The sequence below is a fragment of the Cebus imitator genome, unplaced genomic scaffold (assembly GCF_001604975.1).
Source record: "Cebus imitator isolate Cc_AM_T3 unplaced genomic scaffold, Cebus_imitator-1.0 Scaffold15, whole genome shotgun sequence".
NCBI classification, from domain to species: Eukaryota; Metazoa; Chordata; class Mammalia; order Primates; family Cebidae; genus Cebus; species Cebus imitator.
This window is the reverse complement of record NW_016107330.1, coordinates 3,353,335-3,373,495: the sequence shown is the minus strand read 5'-3', so window position 1 is coordinate 3,373,495 and position 20,161 is coordinate 3,353,335. Positions and strand designations below refer to the sequence as shown.

The following is a 20,161-nucleotide window of genomic DNA, read 5'->3' as shown; positions in this document are numbered from 1 at the left end:
ACCGTGTTGACCAGGATGGTCTTGATCTCTTGACCTTGTGATCCACCCGCCTCGGCCTCCCAAAGTGCTGGGATTACAGGCGTGAGCCACCGCGCCCGGCAGTGATTCTGAGTTTTACAAGCAGCCAACTGTTCTTTGGTACCAAGTCACTGGGGGTGGCCAACAGAAAAAAAAAATGTTTGACAAAGTAACAAAACAAAATGAATAGAAATGACACAACTCGTCCTTGAAAGGGAAGTAGGCGAAGAGGAGCACGGAGCTGCTCATGCCCCGCACGCTGGTTCCACTTTCTCATGGTCATCTCGCAAGGAAAACCTCACACTCTTTATCCAGTCGTCCCTCTTGGGGGAACACACCCTCAGGAAATAACCCGAAAGAAAACAAAAAGGTCAAGCACAGCAGCGGTGTTTATAATAACCCCCAAATTGAAAACCAGCCAAATGTCATAAACAATGAGGCCACTTAGCTGTCCTGGAGCAGGGGTACGCCAGGCTGGAGTACAGTGGCATGCTCTCGGCTCACTGCGACCTCCGCCTCCTGGGTTCAAGAAATTCTCCTGCCTCAGCCTCCTGAGTCGCTGGGATTACAAGCATGCACCACCACACCTGGCTAATTTTTATATTTTTAGTAGAAACGGGATTTTGCCATGTTGGCCAGGCTGGTCTTGAACTCCTGACCTCCAGTGATCCGCCCTCCTTGGCCTCCCAACGTGCTGGGATTACAGGCGTGAGTCACCACATCCAGGCTACTTAGAATTTTTAAAAATTAAAGTATTAAAAAAAAGAAGGTATCCAGCATGCTTTCCAGCCCACAGCAGGTGCAGGAAGAGCCCAGGATGTTAACACAGCTCTGTGCTCCAACACACTGAATGGTAAGTCAGAGTTCGATACTGACACCCCCAAACAAGTGTAAAATCTCAGAGACAAGGCTCTGACGTGTGACTACAGCTGTGTTACAACCCATGAGGATTTTGATAAAGACACAGGATAAATCTCGCCAAGTACAGAGGTCAGATTTCATAACTGCTCTTCCCCTAAAAATGTTGATTCAATCCGCTAGCCTTATTTACTGGCTTCCTTGCTTTTTGGAATAACCACCACCTTCTCGTAAGCTCGTCTGGTACCCCCCAGGACACCAGTCCAGGAACACGCTGGGCAGCGGCCGGCCGCCTGAGACAAGCGCATGGTGTCACAGGCTGCTCTGAAGGCCAGGCTCACGGAGCACATGGGATCTGACGCATGATGTAATGCTCTCGGTCCCTTCCTTCCCTGTTGTTCTCCACTTATAGTCCCCTCCCCTCTCTGGCCTGTGATTCCCCAATGCTGTGGGAAACAGAACGGGCCCAAGTGGGGAGATTCAGCTAGGCTCTGGCAACAGGCATCCCTAGATGCAAACCCCGGACTCCAGGGAGAGAGAGCTGATTCCAGGGCCGGGGCAGGAGAACACATCTCAGAATAGGGAAGATGTGCTGGGAACATCTCAGAATAGGGAAGTGCTCACAGCACAGAAGGATGAGGATACCCCAAAGAACACAGGGGCTCCCCCTGACCTAATCTGGGACAACTGGAGCATCAAAATAAAAACTGATGGTAACAGATTACAACCCAATAAAGAAAATAAGAGTTCTGGGCCAGGCGCAGTGGCTCATGCCTGTAATCCCAAAACTTAGGGAGGCTGAGGTGGGAGGACCACTTGAGGCCAGGAGTTGGAGACCAGCCTGACCAACATGGTGAAACCCTGTCTCTACTAAAAATACAAAAAAAAAAAAAAAAAAAAAAAAAAAAAAAAAAAAAATCAGCCAGGCATTGTGGCATACACCTGTAATTCCAGCTCCTCAGGAGATTGAGATAGGAGAATCACTTGAACCTGGGAGGTGGAGGTTGCAGTGAACCAAGATCACGCTACTGCACTCCAGCCTGGGTGACAGAGCCTGACCCTGTTTCAAAAAAAAGGTCTGCTGAAGAATGAGTTATTGTCAGTCTCAAAGTAATGCCCCCCAAAAGACTTAGTAACTGAGGCGCAGAGACCTCACCGTGGAGAGGCCCAGCAGACATCACCTCCATCAAGTGCTCAAAGTGCACAGCTCCAGGAAAGGGACAAACTGAAACCTGGCAGGACGCCCTGAGAAAGAAGAGCCCAACATCACTTCTGGTACCTTCCAGCCCAAGATGCGTAACCTGAATCCACTCAGGAGAAAACACCAGACAAACCCAAAGCAAGGAGCATCACGGAACTGCCAGCCTGCACTCTTCCCAAAAAAAGGAAAAGCCTGGGGAAGAGATCTGGATGGAAGGACACTCGAGAAACCAGACAAGCAAGTGCAATCGTGGCCCTGAGCTGGATCCTCTGCTACAAAGGACATTATTGGGACAAATAAGGAAACTTGAGTAGGGCCTGAGAATTCATTGTTGGTCACACATCAGTGTCAATTTCCTGATTCTGACGATCCTTACCACATCACGCAAAATACACCCTCCTTGTCTGTTTGAAATACACACTAAAGCTTTTGGGGTGATAGACATTGAGTCAGTCAGTTACTCCCAAATGGTTCAGGACAAAATAAATTCTTTGTACTTCCACCATTTCTATAAGTTTGAAATGGTTTCAAAACAAAAATTTCTTTCAACCTAAAGCTCCCTGGAATAACTGATCATGATTCAAGTGCTGATAAAAATGAAGGATTAAAATAATTTTAAAGCTGGGCGCAGGGCTCACGCCTGTAATCCCAGCACTTTGGGAGGACAAGGCGGGTGAATCAGGAGGTCAGTTGTTAGGGACCAGCCTGGCCAAAATGGTGAAACCCCTTCTCCACTAAAAATACAAAAAATTAGCTGGGTTTAGTGGCAGGCACCTGTAATCCCAGCTACTCAGGAGGCTGAAGCAGGAGAATTGCTTAAACCCGGGAGGCAGAGGTTGCAGTGAGCTGAGATCACGCCACTGCACTACATCCCAGGTGACAGAGTTGAGACTCCATCTCAAAAAAAAAAAAAAAAGAATTTTAGATTACTGGTTCTCAACCAGGGGTAGTTTTTCCCCAGGGGCCATGTGGCCGTGTCTAGAGACATTTTTGGTTGTCCCACCTAGGGGGTGTTACTGGCATCTAGGGGGCTGCAGAACTTCCGCCAGGATAGCCCCCACAGCAAAGAATGGTTCATTCCCACATGTCAATGGTGCCAAGGGTGAAAAACCTTTTCACAAATATCTCAACAACCACGATAAAATCCCAGTCCTACTGCTCACCCAGCACGTGGTCTTAAACAAATTACTTCATCTTCTGTGCCTCAGGCTGCTAATCTATGCAATGGGGATAATAGTAGGTACCTCCCAGGCCACTGGAGGAGTGAATGAGATCACATATGTCCTTTGCAAATGCCTGTCACCAAGGACACATGTGGGAAGGTCGGATCAATTTGAGGGCTGGCTGATGAGCATCTCATCACTCCCGAGCGGAGATTCCTGATGCGCTCACTGCTCAAGGAACCAAGAGCACCCCCTGCCCCAGGTCTGGGGTGTGGGAAGCCAAGGGGCACACACTCCCATCCTGCCTGCCTTGGCCTCTGCAGGCAGTCCGAATTAGTCTAAAAGCTTGAAGAGAACAGCTTCTGGGCCCAGCACAGAGCCTGCTTGGAGGAAGTGCTCCGTGAAGACCATGTGAACAGATGAATGAGTGAACCACCCACGACTCGGGAGGGAAAGGGGCATCCGGCCAGCTCGGTCCGTTCTTGCCCTATGCCCTGTGACCTTGCCTGTCTTGGCTTCACTTTCCATCCATCCTGGGCCTGGGAACCCAGACCCCGAGGGCCCACCAGAAGCCAGAGGGTCAAAAATGGCCTGAGACAGGGCGTCCACCATTGAGTCTCGGGGCTCCGTGCTTTGTAGATCTGACTTTTTAGGGGAAGGTGTTTTCTGTTTTTCTTTTTGTCTTCTTGTAAGAAAACTGCTCTCACAGAGGTTTGAAGAAAAAAAATAAACTGACGGCAATGGAAATTCTAATACTAGAAAAATGTCAAGAAAGCAAATGCCGGTTTCAATGAGACGCTGAGCCTGACAGCTCATGGAAACAGGCTTGAAACTGTCAAAACACAAAAACCCCCCTTGCTCAGGGACCACAAGTGCTTGCTTGTGAAACTCATCAAATTCAAAACATGCCTCAGTGGACTGGGTTTCTGTGCCCAAGACAACAGTCTCTAACCTACTGCAAGCACCTCTCCAAAGGTCCTGGGGAGATCGGGGGTTGGGCCAGGACCTGGCCTCAGGCTGAGCATGCGGCTCTTGGGTGGGCGTTGCGGTGGTGGGCAGAGCCGGCAGGGGGAAGAAAAAGGGGACACGGCTGAGCCCTTTACAAACCAAAACCCCTAGAACCAGTGTCTGAGGCTTGCTGCGCCACTGTCGGGCTGTGTGGCCCTGGGCCAGCCGTCAACCTCTCTGAGCCCTGTATCCTCCTTGCAGAACAAAGGTCGTCACTGGGGGAGTCCAGGAGACCCTCTACGGGAGCCCACCTTGCAATCAGAAAGGAAGGCTCAGACAATTCCCCCATCAGAGCCCAGCACACAGTAGGCACTCAATCCATGCCGTGCAGTGCTCAGGAAGACCCCAGCCTGCCTTAAAGGGGGTGTCCAGGAGAGAAAAGGTGCTTGACACATGATGGCTTGGAGCCCCCTACCCCAGGTGAGGGCTAGAAGACACCCCTGCCTAGACAGGTGGGAAAGGTTCCAGCCCCCAAGGGCTTCCTGGAAGAGCTGGTCTGGATGTCGGTCAAGGATCAGAGTGCAGGGACCAGGGAGTGGGTCAGAAGCACCCAGGACTCAGGAAAGCCTGAAGCTTCCAGGGAGGAAAAAGCCCCAGGCCCAGGCCAGCGGGTCAACAGCAGCAGCCACCGACTGCAGGCAGACACTCCACCATGCACTTAACAGCCCGACCTCCAGGAACCCGCTGGCCAAGCCTCTGAAGGAGGCTCCACCATCCGCATTTTCCGGGTGAGGAAACTGAGACACAGAGTGATTCAGTAACTCACCCGGGGTCACACAGTGGGATGACTTGCCAAGTGGTAGAAGAGGGGGAGAGAGAAGGGAAAGAGAAGAGAAGATGGGAGATGGGGAAAGGGAGGGTAGAATGTAGAGAGGAAGGAAAGGCTGGCAGGAATGCCCCCTGGGGGTACTGGAGGAAGAAATGAAAGACAAGATAGACTTTTAAACTTGCATCCCAGCGTCCATCCAGGTGCTGCTCTGGGCGAGCCACACAGTCCGCACACCCAGCGCCATCTTCACCCGCACTGCATTCTCTACCTGCATGAGTTTTCACCCGCATGACATCCCTACGGAGGTACAGAATGCCACAGGAGCCCCAGACAGGGAGCCCCGAGGCTGGGCTAGAAGTTCATGCTCTCAGCCCACTCCCCGGGCCCAGGGCTGCCGTATGCTCGCTCCTCTGGCTCGGGCAGCCCCTTTAGACAGCCGGACACTCACCCACAAGCTCCAGCTTGGGCCGGAAGGTCTGGACCGGGTAGCACAGGTGGAGCTCTGAAACGACACCAGGAGGAGGAGGCCTCAGACGGCAGGAGCAGGCAGGGTGAGGACCCAGACCAGGCTGGCAGAGAGCAGCCTGTCCTTCCCAAGGCCCCGAGGACACAGCCACTTACTCTGCCGAATTCGCTTCCTGCAGGCCCTCCGGCGGCACAGGAGGAAGGCAATGGCACCGACCACCACGGCCAGCACCAGGCTCACCCAGAAGATCACCGGCCCTGAAACACAAAGATGCTCTGCACTCTTTGCTTTGCTATAACCACACAGGACAGCCCCAGCCCCAGACTACTTCTTCCTTCCCCTGGGACACAGATTCTATCATAGCTAACAACACCAGGTCCTTTCCAAGCCAAGGTTGTATCTGATCCGGCCCTCCCTCACCTGACTACAGGAAGCTGATCAACTATTCATAGCTGAGAGAAGGGTAAACTGTGTCTAGAGGGTGAGAAACTGAGGCGTCTAGGGGCCAGAAGGAAGGAGGAATTGAGGTTCAAAAGACCAAAATTTGGGGACTGTGGAGAAGGGCCTGGTGTGACGGGCCTCTGGCAGCGCTACTGGTATGGCCAGGTCAGGGTGGGGAAGGCCCGGCAGTGAGGAGAAGGAAGGGGTTGAACCCACTCCCCTCCCAGCCAACCCTCTAGATCTGCTTGATGAGGGTGGGCACGGAGTCCCCCCTGCACAAAAACACCCCCACAAGCGTTCCCTGAATTAATGATCCACAACCCTAGGCCATAGGCACCCTCCCTAACTCCAGTTTCAAAATGAGGGGAACTGAGGCTCACGAAGGTTCATTAACTTGTCCAAGGTCACCCTAAGAATAAAGAGCCCCAGCCCAGCCCAGCCCAGGCCAGGCCGGTGGACCCCAGGGCCCATGCTCTTTCTTAACCCCTATCTCGTTCTCCTTCTTCACACCTTGATATCAAACTCACTTCCTCTTTTCCTTTTGTCACTTGCAGAGATCATAGAGCTAGTTATTGTACTTTATTGAAGTCCACGTTTAGACGTTAAAAAAGTAGTATATGGGCTGGGCGCGGTGGCTCACGCCTGTAATCCCAGCACTCTGGGAGGCTGAGGCGGGCGGATCATGAGGTCAAGAGATCGAGACCATCCTGTTCAACATGGTGAAACCCTGTCTCCACTAAAAATATAAAAATTAGCTGGGCGTGGTGGCGCACACCTGTAGTTCCAGCTACTCAGGAGGCTGAAGCAGGAGGATTGCTTGAACTTGGGAGGCACAGGTTTTAGTGAGCCGAGATCGCATCACTGCACTCCAGCCTGGTGACAGAGCGAGACTCCGTCTCAAAAAAAAAAAAAAAAGTAGAATATGCCAGTTAAGTGCTTCTCAAATATTAATGTGCATATGAGTCCCCTGGAGACCTTGCTAAAATGCTTCTGATTCTCTAGGTCTGGGATGGAGCCCATCATTTGCTTTTCTAACAAGTTTCCAGCCGGTGCCAATGCCGCCAGACAGGACCGCCCTTTCAGGACCGCCCTTTCAGGACCGCCTGAGCACTACTGCCATCTCGTGTCAGTCACTAGAACTGCAAGTCCTAAAATGAAAGCCTGGCATCATTTCCTAAGAGGCACTCTTACAGGCACTGTCTACAACGCTACGCTGCTTACAACCCTGCATGCTCTCTGCCATTACCATTCCACAGATGAGACAACTGAGCCTCAAAGGAACTAAACAACTAGTCAACATCATGAAATCAATCAACAAATACCTATTTTCTGAGTAGTAATTATGGGCCATGAGGATGAAGCTGTGAAAAAATTCCTGCCCACAAGAATTGAAGAATAGTCACTAGCGGCCAGGTGCAGTGGTTCACGCCTATAATCCCAGCATTTTGAAAGGCTGAGGTGGGTGGATCACCTGAGCTCAGGAGTTTGAGAACAACCTCGGCAGCATGGCAAAACCCTGTCTCTACTAAAAATACAAACAATTAGCCAGGAGTGGTGGCAAGCGCCTGTAATCCCAGCTACTCGGGAGGCTGAGGCAGGATAATCTCTTCAACCTGGAGGTGGAGGTTGCAGTGAGCCAAGATCAGTGCCACTGCACTCCAGCCTGGGCAACAGAGTGAGACTCTGTTTAAAAAAAAAAAAAAAAAGTCACTAGCTAGTGCCAGAGTCGCAGCCCCAACTCAAGAAGCCAGAAACCTGGGGTTGACCTTGATCCCCCTCCCAGGCCAAACCACAAAGGAGAAGTTCCCTCCTGGCTCCCCCTGGCCCCATTTCCCCAGGAGGAAGCCCCTGCTGGGATGGGGGGGGGTGGGCTGGGATCATTACCTGGATCCAGAATGGGCTTCCCCGTGGAGGAGAGAGCAATGGGAGCGCTGGTTGGGATGGGCAGCGTCTTCCTGGCCTGGGAATCCACCAGGGAGCTCAGAGTGGGGCTGGTGCTGCAGGGAGAAGCCCAAGGCAGGAGGGACAGGGATGGGACAAGGGAAGTGTGTGCTCAGGAATCATTCCCTTTCCCTGGAGACGGTGCAGCCGGGGCCTGGATCCCTAGATCCTCTGTGCTGAGTCCCTGCCAGGCATTTGGAGGGCAGAGACTGGGTTTCGAGGTCTTCTGGCTTTCCAGTGGTGCCAGCTCAGAGATTCCCAAAAAGAGCAGCCCAGGCCCCACCTCCACCCCAGGCCCAGCTGCCACCCAGAAATCCCCTGGGCATGGCAGGAACAGCTCCCTCCTGCAGCAGCCAAACAGAGAGAAGGGCTGAGGAGTCACCTGGCGGGCGTCTTGCCATTCTCTGCAGTGAGGATGCAGTCAGGCTGGGTCACCGGGGTTGGCAGCTCAAAGGTGGTGTTCCTCTCAGCTATATCTGCAGAGGGGAGGTAACAGCTGAGAACCAGCACCAAGGAGGCTGGTATGTCCAGGAAAGAGTTCACCAGCAGGGACCGGTGGCTTCCAGGGAGGTAGCACCCTGGGAGGTAAGACAGTCAGATTTGTGTTTCAAAAGATCAAAGTGGGGAAGCTGGCCAAGCATAGTGGCTCACACCTATAGTCACAGCAGTGTGGGAGGCTGAGGCAGGAGGATCACTTGAGTTCAGGAGTTCAAGACCAGACTGGCCAACGCACATGGTGAAAGCCTGTCTCTACTAAAAAACACAAAAATTAGCCAGGTGTGGTGGCACGCACCTGTTATCCCAGCTACTCAGGAAGCTGAGGCAGGAGAATCGTTTGAACCGGGGAGGTGGAGGCTGCAGTGAACTGAGATCATGCCACTGCACTCCAGCCTGGGCAATGGAGCCAGATGAAAAATAAATAAATAAATAAAATGAAGTGGAGAAGCTGCTGTTCATCTCTGACAGCTGTGGTCACCCAGGAAGGAGGTGACACAGTGACACTGGACCTTTTGCTTTTACTTAAGGGAAACCTGAAATCTCCTAATGTATAAATACAGCCTCAATTTTTAAAGCTTTTTTCTCTTAAATCAACTTTGTTAAGGCATAATTAATTTACTACTTTTTGGTTTTTTATTTTTTGAGATGGAGTCTTCCTCTGTCGCCCATGCTAGGGCACAGTGGTACAATCTCAGCTCACTGCCACTTCTGCCTTCCGGATTCAAGTGATTCTCTTGCCTCAGCCTCCCGAATTGCTGGGATTACAGGAGCCTGCCAACACACCTAGCTAATTTGTTTATTTTTAGTAGAGATGGGTTTTCACCATGTTGGCCAGGCTGGTCCCAAACTCCTGACCTCAGGTGATCCACCCACCTCGGTCTCCCAAAGTGCTGGGATTACAGGTGTGAGCACCGCACCCAGCCTAAGGCATGATTTATAAACAAGAATGTATCCCTATGGCAGGGTATGGTGGCTCCCGCCTGTAATCCCAGCACTTTGGGAGGCTGAAGTGGGCGGATCACTTGAGCTCAGGAGTTCTAAACCAGACTGAACAACATAGGAATACTCTGTCTCTATTTTTAAATAAATAAAAAAGAAAATGTTCCTAAGTGTGTACAGCCTCATGAGTTCCGATAAAGGTAACTGTAACTCCAATCAAAATACAGAACATTCTTGGCAAACATGGTGAAACCCCATCTCTACTAAAAACACAAAAATTAGCTGGGTGTGGCTGCATGTGCCTGTAGTCCCAGCTACTGGGGAGGCTGAGGCAGGAGAATCACTTGAACCTGGGAGGCAGAGGTTGCAGTGAGCCAAGATTGCACCATTGCACTCCAGCCTGGCAACAGAGCTAGACTCCGTCTCAAAAAAAATAAAATACAGAACATTCTTATCCCTCCAGAAGGTTCCCTAGTGCTCCTCCTCACTCACTCTGCCCCTACCTCCAGATCCGGCAACCACTGATCCGCTTTGTCACTATAGAGGAGTGTATCTGAATTTCATGTCGACAGAATCATGCAGTATGTTCTCTGGGGTCTGGCTTCTTTCATGCTGCATATTGTTTTTGATATTCACTCACGTTCATTTCTTTCTGTTGCTGAATGGCGTTCTGTTGTACAGACGTACCACCATTTACATACCCTTCACTAGTTGCCGGACACTTGGGTTGCTTCCGTTTGAACTATGACGAACAAGGCAGCTATGAGTGTTCTTGTGCGTGCCTCTGCGTGAACATATAATTTCATTCCTCTTGAGTGCCCAGGAAGGGTAGCTGGATCGCTGTGCTGGCCAGAGGGAATGTCTCTGAAGGCCAGTTCAAAGCTGGCCACCACTAGTCTGACCCAGCCACCTTGTTTCACAGATGGAGAGAACCACAGGGCTGGAGTGAGAGCCAGGAAACAGATGGCGCGTTCTAGCCCAGGACTCTCCTCTGGCCAGCACTGCCTCCTCCCTGGGGACTGGGCACCCTCTTCAAAACTTCCTGCTTTTGGGGGGCAGGAAAGTTTGTCCCACATTAGAAGTGGGTTATGCTCAACCACTACACCTCTCCACCCCCACAGCCCTGGTGGCAGCACCCCTTTTTGATGTGGTACAAGGCAACCCCCCACACATACACACATCTCCCCTCTAGAAAGTTCTCGCAATGCCTCTCAGATTTTCCCTGAAACAGGCAAAAAAGTGAAGCCAGTATTAATTTCCTTCTTGGACTGTAGGGTTCTGAGGAATCCTCCTCTTTCAGGAAGATCACTAGACTCTTAGCGGAATCAGTTGGAGCCTGGAGGCTGGAGGCTATGGGGAAGATGATGCCATGTGTTGTGATGGTTTCTATATATTTGGTTTTTGTTTTTTTTTTTTTTGAGATGGAGTTTCACTCTTGTTACCCAGGCTGGAGTGCAATGGCGCGATCTCAGCTCACCGAAACCTCCGCCTCCTGGGTTTAGGCAATTCTCCTACCTCAGCCTCCTGAGTAGCTGGGATTACAGGCACGCGCCACCATGCCCAGCTAATTTTTTGTATTTTTAGTAGAGACGGGGTTTCACCATGTTGACCAGGATGGGCTCGATTTCTTGACCTTGTGATCCACCCACCTCGGCCTCCCAAAGTGCTGGGATTACAGGCGTGAGCCACCACGCCCGGCCCTCTATATATTTGTTTATCAGTGTTTGAATCAGTGTTTGAAATGTCATTGGGTTTCAGTGAACGTTTACTTTGAGTGGATTGGAGCCCTGGTGCTCAGACCCACTAACTATGTGGCTATTCCCAGTTAGCATGATGAAGACAGAGCCCCTGCACTCTCTCCAAGGCCGCCTGATGTAACTAGACAGGCCCATGGTCTCAGCTGCTACTGAAACACCTGCTGAAACCCAGTGACACATCTGCTCTCCCTCCTCTATGTGCAGAAGGGGGAGACCTAGGACCCCTTGGGTACCTCTCATCCCCTCTCTGAATGTACCATACCTCACTTGTAACTTTCCTTCTTCCTTCCTGATTTAGTGAACTTCCCTTTTTCCTCCTCCTTTGGATTTGGAGGTGAGGAGAAGGCAATGTCTAGCCCCTAGTCGGTCTGTGTTCTCTGGTAAGGGCCTATTGGAAGAGAAAAAAGGAATCTGCCTACTCTTAGCCTCCATTTAAGAACTAAAAAAAAGATATTATTTACCAGATGGATATACTTCTCTTTAAATCCAAATACTCAGTCCTTGGGCCATTTGGCCTTAGCATCAAGGCCAAATGGATTCTCTTTTTGTGCATCCAGCAATTGCTTAAAATCAGGTGAAATTTTATCTTCACATTTGGACCGTATATTTCTTGTCAGCTTTTTCTTTTCCCTGGAGTTTTCAATTGCCTTTCTTTTTCTTGTTGATAAAAGGATAGTGTGCCCTCTCCATATCCTCAGGTTTTTCAGCTGTACTATTCATGAAATTTGCTACAATTCTCTCTTGCATTCCTAGGAAAACTTCTTTGGAGCCTTCCTTCCATTTCCTGCTCTGATCTGGCTCAACTGGTCTATAGCACACCATTCTGGGACTTTCCTTCCTTGCTCTGCTAGGATGATGTACTGTTTTCTAGATTCCATGGCTTCCTGTTTTTTTTCTTTTTTGCCCCCTCATTTAGCTGAATTACATCTTCAAATAACTTCCTAAGAGAGAATATAGGAAGAAAAGCTTTCTGGACCTTTTGAAAATGTTTTTATGCTGCCTTCAAACCTGATTATAATATAGCTGGGGTGACTGCAATTTAGCTGGGTAAATTCTAGGTTCAGAACTAAGAAGGAGGTGAATAGGTGGTGTCTTCCAGTGGACGGTACCCAGGGCTGACCCTTAGGATCCCTCATTCTGGCTCTAGCTTCAGCCCTGAGCTTCTCTCTGGGTGTAAAACCAAAGGGTTGGATCAGATCAGAGGTAACCGGCTTTGACTAGTCCTCAAAAACATTCTAACTATGTGACCCGCACAATGACCCAATCATTCTTCCTACGTATTTACCCATGAGAAATGAAAATATACATCCACCCAAAGACTTGCATAAGAATTGCCTAGTCATGGTGGTTCACGCCAGTAATCTCAGCACTGGGGAAGGCCGAGGTGGGGGGATTGCTTGAGCCCAGGAGTTCAAGGCTGCAGTGAGCCAAGATCATGCTACTGCACTCCAGCCTGGAACACAGAGTGAGAACCTGTCTCTAAAAAAAAAAAGATAAATAAAAGATATAAAATAAATTCATACATGTTTTTAAAAATATGTACAGCTGCTTTCATTCATAATAGCCCTAAATGGGAAACAACCCAAATGCCATCAGCTGGCAGGTGGATGAACACACGGTGGTACATCTATTACGTGCAGCGTGGGGAATTTCCATTGATCCTGCTTCGCTCTCAGTAGGTCCTTTTGATCTGAAGTCTATGCGTCTGGTCAGATATATAGACAAATTTGGGCTGCCACTGTGGGGGAGACGGGGCACTTTGGGGTGCCAAAGACCTGTGGCTGGTGGGGGACGCACAGAGGGGGTCAGGACACTTTTGCAGAGGCCTGGCACATGCCAGTGTCTGCATTGGTCACAACGAGGTGGTCACCAGGCCCAGGCAGCAGGAGCAAGCAGCAGCAAACGCAGCCAGAAGCCTCCTTCCTCCCGCGATGGCCCTCCAGCGCCCTCTGCTGGCAAGCGTGGAGCCCAGTCCTTGATGGCAGGGCAGGGATGGAAAGGTGAATGGAGAGCCTAGAGCGGATGGGCTGACCACAAGCACTTTCCAAAGAGCCGTTTCTTGTCCTCTGACCCTGCATTGTTCTTTTTCTTTATATATATTATTGCATTTTAGGTTCTGGGGGCATTGCTCTTTTTCATAGCATTCTGTGCTCACCTTACGGATGTAACAAGTTCGTGAATTTTTCTGTAGACACAAATTGCATGTTGCTAAGTTCTCTTCTACTCCCGGGTCTACCATGGCTTCATGTGTGATAAGAATTTCTGTTTTCATATCTTTTCATTCTCCTTTGTAGGGCTGGTTTTCCTTGTAAGTCTCTGCTCATTCATATTTATTTTAAAAGGGTTATGCTTGGCCAGGTGTGGGCTCACGCCTGTAATCCCAACACTTTGGGAGGCCAAGGCAGCCAGATCACCTGAGGTCAGGAGTTCAAGACCAGCCTGGCCAGTATGGTGAAACCTCATCTCTACTAAAAATAAAAAAATTAGCCACACGTGGTGGTGCACGACTGTAGTCCCTGCTACTTGGGAGGCTGAGACAGGAGAAGCATTTGAAGCCAGAGGCAGAGGTTGCCGTGAGCTGAGACCATGCCACTGCACTCCAGCCTGGGCAACAGAGCGAGACTTTGTCTCAAAAAAAAAAAAAAAAGAAGAAGAAGAAGAAGAAGAAGAAGAGTTATGTCTGCATCCATGCATCCACCAATAGATAAATGTGGCCTCTTTATGCAATGGAATACTACTCAGCCATCATAAGGAATGAGTCATGTCTTTTGCAGCAACATGAATGGAACTGAAGGCCATTGTCTTAAGGGCAAACATTCAGACAGAAAGACAAATACGGCACATTCTCACTTCTAAGTGGGAGTGAAATACTGCGTCCACGTGGAGGTGGGGCGTGGTATAAAAGGCAACGAGACTTAGAAGGGTGACGGGGTGAGAGGTGGGGATTAAAAGACAATACTGGGGTTAAAAATTCTACTAAAAATATGAGAAATTATTTAAGGGGTACAATGTATGCTTTGGGTACAATGTATCCATTTGGGTGATGGGTACCCTAAAAGCTCTGACTTCACCACCACCCAATCAAAACAGGTAACAAAATTACACTTGTACCCCATAAATAAATTTATACAAACAAAATGAAATCCTAAGGACTGTACTGAATATTCCAGTCAGTGAGAGGGAGGGCTTCTTCTGCTGCTGTGTAAGTATGTCTTGTTCGCAGTGGGTCTCTCCCCTGAGTAGGAAGTCAAGCTGGGAACCCTGGGCCCATGGACAGAGTGTGAGCCGGCAGCCTCCATTTCAGGATAACGAGGTGGGGCTAGCCTTCCAAATACCCAAGTAAAGAAGGCTTTACGAGCAGAGTGACAGCACGCCACTGGTGGCCCAAGCTTTCCCCAGGTATTCCTTCAACGTTCTGATTCAAAAAGATGATTGTTGGCCGGGCACGGTGACTCATGCTGTAATCCCAGCACTTTGGGAGGTGGAGGCGGGTGGATCACTTGAGGTCAGGAGTTCCAGACCAGCCTGGCCAACATGGCAAAACCCCGTCTCTACTAAAAATACAAAAATTAGCTGGGTGTGGTGGCAGGCTCCTGTAATCCCAGCTACTCGGGAGGCTGAGACAAGAGAATTGCTGGAACCCAGAGGCAGAAATTGCAGTGAGCTAAGATTGTGCCACTGCACTCCAGCCTGGGCAACAGAGCGAGACTCGGTCTAAAAAACAAAACAAAACAAAACAAAACAAAACCAGAAAAAACAATACTGGGGATCAAAAGCTTCCACTTCCCTCCTGCTCTTCATCTGCCTCCGTGTTCCTAGTCCAGAGACTCTCTGGGGGTCCTAGAAGCAAGTCACCCCTCGCTTCTCCAGCAGCCGTCACAGAGTCACATAGGATGAAGGGGTGACCTTTCCTCCACTTGGTTTTTTTTTTTGACAGTCTTGCTCTGTCACCCAGGTTGGAATGCAGGGGTACAATCTCAGCTCACTGCAACCTCTGCCTCCTCAGTTCAAGCAATTCTCCTGTCTCAGTCTCCTGAGTAGCTGGGACTATAGGCACCTACCACCATGCCCAATTAATTTTTGTATTTTTAGTAGAGGCGGGATTTCGCCATGTTGGTCAGGCTGGTCTCAAACTCCTGACCTCAAGTGATCCACCTGTCTCGGCCTCCCAAAGTGCTGGGATTACAGGTGTGAGCCACCACGCCAAGCCACTCCACTTGGTTTTGCCACCACCCTTCCATCTGTTTTCAGCCACCTGGGAATTTGTTGAAATCTCTCAAAGCCCTTTAAAAAAAAAAACCAAACTGTCAGTGTTTTATAGTTTTCTGCACACTGGTAAAGCCAACTGTCCTGAGTTGGAAACCTCTTCAGCAACCTGATATTCATCTCTGAGTCAATAAAACAGCTTTGCAAACAGGTCAAGATCTTACCAGCCCAATCATTTCAGGAAGAATTTTTTTTTAATCAACAGAATGTCTTACCAGAATGCTAACACTGGATTTTATCATTTCATTCACAGGGTCTAACTACTCAAAGGATAACCAGAACCCAAACCTGACCTAATTTGATTTTTGTTTTTTTTTAGATGGAGTTTTGCTCTTGTTGCCTAGGCTGGAGTGCAGTGGCATGATCTCGGCTCACTGCAACCTCCGCCTCCCGAGTTCAAGCAATTCTCCTGCCTCAGCCTCCTAAGTAGCTGGGATTACAGGCATGCACCACCAGGCCCGGGTAATTTTATATTTTTAGTAGAGACAAGGTTTCTCCATGTTGGTCAGACTGGTCTTGAACTTCCGACCGCAGGTGATCACCCACCTCAGCCTCCCAAAGTGCTGGAATTACAGGCATGAGACACTGTGCCCAGCCCAAATCTGACCTAATTAACAGTCGAGGGTGCAGATCATTTGCCCCCACCCCTGGCTGGGGGTGGGGAGAGGCTCAGCAGTGGGGGCACAGACTTCGCCTTGTGGTCAAGGCTTGGGGTGGGAACTGCTTACCCTGGGGCTTGGTGACCATCTCTGCTGCACAGATCCGGTAGGAGACACAACGGGCACAGGAGTTGGTGGCTGACACGGCACAGAACATGCCAGGTCGACATTCGCAGACTCGAGAGGAGTTCCATGCACATGGTGTCTTCTCCACGAGGTCATCTAAGGGACACAGACAACGGTCATGGGGAAAGATCAGGATGGCAAGAGCAGGGGGTCCAGAGAGCCCCCAGAAGGACAGAGAAGCAGCTGTTCAGGGTTCATCCAATAAGAAAACAAATGCTCGCCTGACTCTGCCATCAAGTGGCTCTCCTGGCAAGCTCAAAACAATTATGCAGGGTGAAAGAAGGCAGGCAAAAGGGAGAGCATTCTGTATGTTGCATTTACATGAATTTCTAGAAAATGCAAACTATTGCCAGGTACAGTGGCTCATGCCTGTAATGCCAGCACTTTGGGAGGCCGAGGCGGGTAGATCACAAGGTTGAGAGTTCAAGACCAGCCTCCCCAACATGGTGAAACCCCTTCTCTACTAAAAATACAAAAATTAGCTGGGCGTGGTGGCACGGGCCTGTAGTCCCAGCCACTCAGGAGGCTGAGGCAGGAGGATCACTTGAACCGGGGAGGCGATCACACCACTGCACTCCAGCCTGGTGACAGAGCAAGGCTCCGTCTCAACAAAAAAAGAAAAAAGAAAATGCATACTATTGCATGGTGACCGTAAGTAGGGGGTGGGAAATGGTGACGAGGAGTCCAAGGTAAATTTTATGGGGATATGGCTGGTTGCTCAGCTGCATGCATTTGTCAAAACTTATCAAATCGCATCCTTTAATTTGCGCATTTTACCATATGACAACTACGTCTCCATAAAGCTGTTAAAAGAAAGTCCTCCAGGGATGGGGCGAGTGGGCGTGGGTGCAGAGGAGCCGAGACTGGCCATGACTCCACAACAGTTTAAAGCTGGGTGATGATACACAGCCATATCTGACTCGCTCTACATCTGAATATGTTTGAATTTTTTTTTTTTTTTCGACAGAGTTCCTCTCTGTTGCCCAGGCTGGAGTGCAATGGCAAGATCTCGGCTCACCGCAACTTTCACCTCTCGGGTCCAAGCAATTCTCCTGCCTCAGCCTCCCGAGTAGCTGGGATTACAGGCATGTGCCACCTCACCCCGCTAATTTTGTATTTTTAGTAGAGACGGGGTTTTACTATGTTGGTCAGGCTGGTCTTGAACTCTCAACCTCAAGTGATCTGCCTGCCTTGGCCTCCCAAAGTGCTGGGATTACAGGCATTAGCCACTGTGCCCAGCCGATGTTTGAAATTTGTAATGATAAAAAGATTTTCTGGCTGGGTGTGGTGGCTCACGCCTGTAATCTCAACAATTTGAGAGGCCGAGGAAAAAGGAAAAAGACCTCACTTTTAGAACCCAGCCACCAGATCATGAGGAAGCCCCAGGTAGGACGTAAAGAGGCCGACATGGAGAGGACCCGAGGCCCCAGCCAAGAGCCAACATCAACATCGTGGCAGGTGAAGGAATGAGGCTTCGGAGGATCCTGATTCCCAGCTTTCAGGCTTTCCAGCTAAGACCCCAGACATTGCGGAGCGGAGACAAGCCGTCCCCGCAGTGCCGTCTAAATTCTGACTCACAGAATCTGTGAGTACAAAGAATGGTTTGTTTTCACCACTAAGTTTTAAGAACATTTGCTATGCAGGCTTAGTAACTAGGACAGAGACCTCCCCGGACAACAGCGGGTCTGTTGCTCTTTCTGGCCTCCCCAGACTCTGCGGCCTGCTTTGCTGTCCAAAAGCCCTGGACAAGGAGAAGACTCACGGATTACCCGTGGCCTCTGTAAATAGCCGGGGCCTCTAACAGCCCCAGCAGCCTTGGCCTGAGCTACTCCCCCTGCCCACATGACCCTCAGGGCGCTGCTGGTGCTGGGAGGCTGTGATGGGTGCAGGGAAGCCCCACTCCCTCATCCTGCATTGTGTGCAGCGGCCACTCAGTAAGTGCTGGTCAAAGCGGCTCCCAAGCCAGGTGCTGTGGCTCACACCTGTAATCCCAGCAGTTTGGGAGGCTGAGGTGGGAGGACCGTTTGAGCCCAGAAGTTTCAAGAATGGCCTGGGCGACAGAGCGAGACCCCTATCTCTACAAAAAAAAAATTTTTTTTTTTGAGATGGAGGTCTCGCTCTGTCGCCCAGGCTGGGGTGCAGTAGCACAATCTTGGCTCACTGCAACCTCTGCCTCCCGGGTTCAAGTGATTCCCCTGCCACAGCCTCCTGAGTAGCTGGGACTAGAGGCGTGTGCCACCACGCCAGGCTAATTTTTTGTATTTTTAGTAGAGATGGGGTTTTACCATGTTGGTCAGAATGGTCTCAATCCCCTGACCTTGTGATCCGCCCACCTCAGCCTCCCAAAGTGCTGGGATTACAGACGTGAGCCACTGCGCCTGGCCAAAAAAAATTTGGTTTAATTAGCCAGGCATGGTGGTGTGTGCCTGTAGTTCCAGCTACTTGGGAGACTGGGGCAAAAGGATCATTTGATCCTGGGAGGTCTCAGCTGCAGTGAGTTATGATCACACCACTGCACTGTAGCCTGGTGAAAGAATGAGACCCTGTCTGGGGAAAAAAAGACATGGCTCATGGAGGCAGCCAGTGGGGTGGACAAGAACCTGGAACCTGGTGGCACTTGTCTGGGTTCAAACTCTAGCCTGCAGCCCTTGGAAGTTCCCTGACTTCCCAAAGCCTCCATTTCCTCTTCTGTAAAAGGGGAATGGGCCGGGCGTGGTGGCTTATGCCTGTAATCCCAGCACTTTGGAAGGCCCAGGTGAGTGGATCACAAGGTCAGGAGATCGAGATCATCCTGGCCAATATGGTGAAACCCCGTCTCTACTAAAATACAAAAAACTAGCCGGGTGTGGTGGCGTGCACCTGTAGTCCCATACTCGGGAGGCTGAGGCAGGGGAATCGCTTGAACTTGGGAGGCAGAGGTTGCAATAAGCCCAGATCACACCACTGCACTCCAGCCTGGGCGACAGCGTGAAGCTCCGTTTCAAAAAAAAAAAAAAAAAAAAAAAAAAAAAAAAAAAAAAAAAAAAAAAAAAAAAAAAAAAAAAAAAAAAAAAAAAAAGTGGGGGGAATGATCACAATCCTTGAATCATAGAGTGGTTACAAATATTAATGAGCTGTGTTTAGAACAGGTGGGTGATTCACAAATGCTTCTGTGAAGGAAAGGCTATGCAGATGGGAGCTCTTTGAAAAGCAGAGACCCCCATCAATACCCATAAACATGAGGGCGAGCTCCTGGAGGTTCACAGTTCAAAAATGCAGAGAGGTAAACTGAGGCTCCCAAGGACCGAGCAGCCAAAAGCAAAGGTGGGTTTCTCCACCCACAGAGTCTCAGCCTTCCCTCCAAGACCGCCCCGTGCTCCCTGGAAGGATCTCTGAGAGGGATGAGGCTCTTACCTCGAGAACAGCTCACACAGGCCGTGCAGCGGCCAGCCCTGTCCAGGTAGTAGTCTGGTTCACACTGCTTCCTGCACTCGCCGGACCCCTGTGGACACAGCTGTGTTGGGGATGGACCTGGGGAAAGAAGCGGAGAAGCTGCAGGCCAGGCTGCCTTGGCAAAGGCCTCACTCCCCACCCAGCCCTGAAGCCCCCCATCCCTCACCATGGCCAGCTCCCAGGCTCCGCAGGTCAGCTCAGTCCAGCCTTTCAGAGGGACTTCTGAGCTCAGAAAGAACAGGAATGCTGGGTGAAGAGCGCTCACCGCCCCCATCAGCCCCTGCCCACTGTTCCTCCTGAGCCCATCATGCCACAGCTTCCCCTAACCTTGTCTCATGGCGCTATCACTTCCCTGCTCAAAACTTTGTTAACAGCTTCCCTCAGAGATCAGCACACTAGCATAACTTCTGTTCAGAATGGTATTGGGCAGGGTGGGGGGTGCCTCCTGCCTCCCTCTTTTAAAGTCCCATGTGGGCCGGGCGCGGTGGCTCACACCTATAATCCTAGGACTTTGGGAGGCCAAGACAGGTGGATCACTTGAGGTCAGGAGTTTGAGACCAGCCTGGCCAACCTAGTGAAACCCCATCTGCACTAAAACTACAAAAATTAGTCTGGCATA

The 20,161-nt window shown here is 50.3% G+C and overlaps 1 protein-coding gene across 1 annotated transcript in view; it reads right to left on the bottom strand.

Annotated features, from left to right (window-relative positions):
• The window catches only part of TNFRSF8 (TNF receptor superfamily member 8), a 77,887-nt gene that overhangs the window by 9,055 nt on the left and 48,671 nt on the right, over positions 1 to 20,161 (bottom strand). Inside the window, exons 7-12 of the mRNA XM_017504473.2 lie at positions 19,504 to 19,620; positions 16,054 to 16,206; positions 8,248 to 8,341; positions 7,809 to 7,921; positions 5,639 to 5,740; positions 5,466 to 5,519 (exon numbers count right to left, since the gene is read on the bottom strand). Of these exons, the coding sequence (XP_017359962.1) occupies positions 5,466 to 5,519; positions 5,639 to 5,740; positions 7,809 to 7,921; positions 8,248 to 8,341; positions 16,054 to 16,206; positions 19,504 to 19,620 (633 nt within the window). The remainder of the gene's footprint in view (positions 1 to 5,465; positions 5,520 to 5,638; positions 5,741 to 7,808; positions 7,922 to 8,247; positions 8,342 to 16,053; positions 16,207 to 19,503; positions 19,621 to 20,161) is intronic.